The sequence below is a fragment of the Neomonachus schauinslandi genome, chromosome 14, assembly GCF_002201575.2.
Source record: "Neomonachus schauinslandi chromosome 14, ASM220157v2, whole genome shotgun sequence".
NCBI classification, from domain to species: Eukaryota; Metazoa; Chordata; class Mammalia; order Carnivora; family Phocidae; genus Neomonachus; species Neomonachus schauinslandi.
This window is the reverse complement of record NC_058416.1, coordinates 26,595,621-26,599,558: the sequence shown is the minus strand read 5'-3', so window position 1 is coordinate 26,599,558 and position 3,938 is coordinate 26,595,621. Positions and strand designations below refer to the sequence as shown.

The window sequence follows — 3,938 nt, the reverse complement described above, 5'->3', positions numbered from 1 at the left end:
GACTAAGGGGTCCCCTAGCAGGACCCCCGTCTCCTCGTCTTCCTCCTCCTCGTCGTCAGGGTCTCGACCTTCCCCCTCCTCTTCTTCGCCCTCGGGGGGTTTGTGGCCCTCCACGTCCACCTCCTGCTCTTCTTCCTCGTCATCCTCGTCCTCGGAGCTGTCCTCGCTGGGGTAGCTGCAGCTGGTGCCCCCGGGGGACAGAAGGCCTCGGTGGTGCGGCTGCAGGGCCAGCGGGGGCGGCGGGGGCGGGGGCGGCGGCGGGGCGGGGTGGTGGCGCTCAGAACCCGGCTCGTCGGGCTGCGGGGGCAGTAGCAGCAACGGTGACGGCGGCTGCGGGGGATGATGGTGATGGTGGTGGTGCGGGTGGTGATGGTGGTGGTGGTGATGCGCTTGGGCCGAGTGTGGCGCTCCCGCTGACGCCCCGTGCAGCTTGGCCAGGCTCTCTGCGTCGTCCTTGCCGCCCACCGGCCGGAAGGCGCTCGAATGGTGGTAGCTGCCTCCGCCCGCCTTGCGCCCCTCCAGGAGGTGCGGATGGTGGGGTGCGGGCACTCGGGCTCCCGCGGGGCCCGCTCCAGGGGCCGCGGCCCCTGCACCGGACACTGCGCCGGGGTCGGCTGGCGGCGTGGAGGCCGCGCTGCAGTCCCCGCCGCTGCCGCCCGGGGGCGACTCGAAGAGCGTGTCGCGGGCGCCCGCGCCCCCAGCAGGAGGCGGAGGGCCGGAGCCCGGGCCGTTGGCTACCACCGGAGGGGGCTGACCCGGCGGGGGCGCAGCTTCTGCGCTCCCACCCGAGCCGCCGGGCTCGGCCAGGTCCAGGAAGGCCTGGCGCAACAGGGCCGGGCTTTCTCCAAGCGCGCAGCCGAGCGCCGAGGGCGGCTGGGGCGGGGGCTGTAGGTAGGTGGGCACCGGAAGCCCGCCTGGGGTCCGCGGAGGCCAGAACATGCAGAAGGGCGGGTAGAAAGCGTCCTTGCGGCCCGCGGGCCAGAAGAGGCCGGACAGGCCGGCCTTGGGCGCCGCGCCCGCACCGCCCGCGCCCCCCAGGGCCTCGGCCGCGGCGCCCGCGTCCTCCTTCTTGTGGCACAAGCCGAAGGCGGCGGCTGCGGCCGGGAAGGTGTAAGGATGCGGGAAGAGCCCCCCGCAGCCGGGGAACTTCTGCAGCACTCCCCCGAAAGAGCCCTTGCTGGGCACCGGAATGACCGGGTAGCTGCGCGGGCCTTTGGCGCCAGCCGCCGCGCCCGCGCCGGCGCCAACGCTGGTCACGCAGCCGCCCCCGGCGCCGCCCCCTCCCGCCCCGGCGCCGCCCGAGGCCGCGGCCACCGAGAGGCTGGCGGCGGCGGCGGAAAGGCTGGCGGCGGCCACGACGGCCGCCTCCTGCAGCGAGTCGTCGTCGTCGTCGAAGCGCGGCCGCTTGTGATGGGCGTGGGGCGCGCCCGCCAGCTCGGCCAGGGGTGGCGGCGGCGGCGGGGGCGGGGGCGCCCCCAGCAGGTGCGGACCCAGTAGTCCTCCGCCTCCAGCCACCGCAGCTGCCGCTGCCACGGCGGCAGCCTTGACCGAGCTGAGCGGGTGGCAGGCGGGGTGCGCGCCCGGCTGGGGCAGCGCGCGCTTTCGGCTACCGCCGTTGAACATGGCCTTGACATCCTCCCAGGCGAAGACTAGCTCGTCCTGGGGGCTCTTGTCAGTGAGCTTGAGATGACGGCGCCACGAGTTGAAGTTGGCTGCGTCCGGCTGCGTGTACTTGGCGTCGGGCGTACGGTGCGAGTGGAAGATGAACTTGTTGGGTGAGAAGTACATGTTGCAGTAGCTGCATTTGATGCACTTGGCGCGGGAGCTGTTGTAACGCGCGGGGATGAAGCTACCGCGGCAGCCCCAGGCGCACTCATGAGACACGTCGAAGGCGAAGTTGTCGGGCAGCTTGGGCGGCCTGTTTTCGCCTAGGAACGACTTGCACAAGCGCTCGGCCTCACGCTTGGTGATCATGCCGCAGCGGCGCGATGAGATGGGCATGGCCCCGGCGCGCCGCAGGATCTCCAGCTGCACCGGCGTGCACTGCACGCACGTGATGCCCAGCGCCACACGACGGTTGTGGATCTCGTTGTAACTGAAGTTCTTGAGGAGAGTGTTGGAGATCTGTGCCAGGCACAGGCGCTCTTGCCCGTCGATCACCAACGACACGATGGGAATGCCGTAGAGGATCACCTGGCCCACCTGGTTGGGTTTGAGGTTGGCGTGGCCCGGCCGCGGCTGGCTCAGCGCGTCGGGCTGGAAGGCGCTCGACGGCGATGCCAGCAGGATGTCGTTGGGCCCCGGCAGCGGGCTGGAAGCCATTTCCTCCGCCGCGGAAGCCCGGGCCGAGCCCTCCGGGTCTGTCTTGGAGACTGGAATGGAAAGGAGAAAGCGTTGACTAGAGCCTTTTCAGTCTTGAAACAGAGGGGTGGGTTGAGCCGCTAACTAAAGAATTATAATAACCCCCTAGCTCTGGCTAAGTAAGACATGATTAGCGCTGGGCAAAGGGACCAAGTTTCAGACACAGAAGTCATCTCTCTTAGTTGTCTTCAAGGTTGCCCTTTGGAAATGCAGGGATTGGGAAGTACTTTTCTTCTATTCTAAACATCCAAAGTAAGTTAACTGTGTTTAAAAAAAATGCAGTCAATTCCTAAGAAACTCAGAAACTTACCCTCGATTTATAGAAGCTGTTAGAATGAAACGGCATGCCCGCTAGAAATTAGGAAGTAATGATGACAGTTGTAACTATTACAAAGTATAAAAATTATGGAAAACTGGGGGGGGGGTGATCATTGAAACCCAAATTTAAAAAGACCATTTACGTTTGCTTAGAAATAGATTGATTTTGGTTAAGAAAAATAAACCCAAACCTTTAAAAAAGTGATTTTTGTGGTATTTGTGGTTTCCTTGGGAGGAAATACGCTACTGGTTGAGACACAACTTATTAAAGCAAAACGAAATCCCTCCTCCCCCATCTTTGCCATTAGATATTTTGATACTGTAATTAGAATTTTTTTTGGAAGATGGGAAAATGTACAAAGCCATATGCACGATTGCACTAAAATAGGCCGTCTTACTCTCAGTCTTTCAAAAGCCACTTGCTGAACTCAGTGGTTCTGGTTCCAGAGACGCGTAGTTTAAGAGGATGAAGTTGTAGATGTGTAGGCATTTAAAAACTGTTTTCTGTCATTTCCATGACAATGAGCAAATAAGTACAGGCAAGTTTGTGAAAGCCCAGAAACTGTGTAAAGAAACTAACAATTCGTGGTGATCATTAGTGGCGGGCTTTAAAAGGCCAGTTTAGTTGTGAGATGAACCACTTTCTGTGACACTTCTTTTTCTGATCTATGTAGATATCTCGGTATCTATAAGGGGGAAAAGATGACCCACGGTTTAGATAATTCGTGGACCAGGTAATGTGTGGGAGTGTTGAAAGCAGAAGCTCAGGGTTGGGCCTGCAGTAAAATGTCTATCATCTTCAGTCATTGGGATACCAAAATAGGGGGAAATATTCAGTAAATTGAAAACACACAAAAAGCAAGCGGAAGAAATCTTTGTGATAAACGCTGCTAAGTCAAACCAACAAAGTTGTTCATTCCCTAGGAAGACAGACAGTGACCCTTCCACAGCTACATGTCAGGTGGGGTGTGGCTGCTACCACTACCCTTTGCCCTGGTAAATCACTGATGGCCAGAAGCATCGCCACTCTTGGCCAAGTACACTGGAGTTTGCTATTACAGCGATTTCAGAGGATATACTATCCTACCCTTTCACCCAAATCGTCATGTCCTTGCCCTCTCTGGCCCCCTGGGACATCTATCCCTATGCCTTTGCCCTGCTGCCCCCTGGATCCTCAGCTCTCATTACCTTCTGCAGCCTCCAGGAAGGTTGAACAAACCTCGACGCGATCAAACGAGACGAGAGCCTGGCTTGTCACT

The 3,938-nt window shown here is 60.1% G+C and overlaps 1 protein-coding gene across 1 annotated transcript in view; it reads right to left on the bottom strand.

Moving 5' to 3' along the window:
* Positions 1 to 2,322, bottom strand: part of SKOR2 (SKI family transcriptional corepressor 2) — a 34,149-nt gene extending 31,827 nt beyond the window's left edge. Inside the window, exon 1 of the mRNA XM_021686344.1 lies at positions 1 to 2,322. This exon is cut by the window's left edge and continues 276 nt beyond it. Coding sequence (XP_021542019.1) covers positions 1 to 2,322 — 2,322 coding nt within the window.
* Positions 2,323 to 3,938: the final 1,616 nt, after the last annotated feature.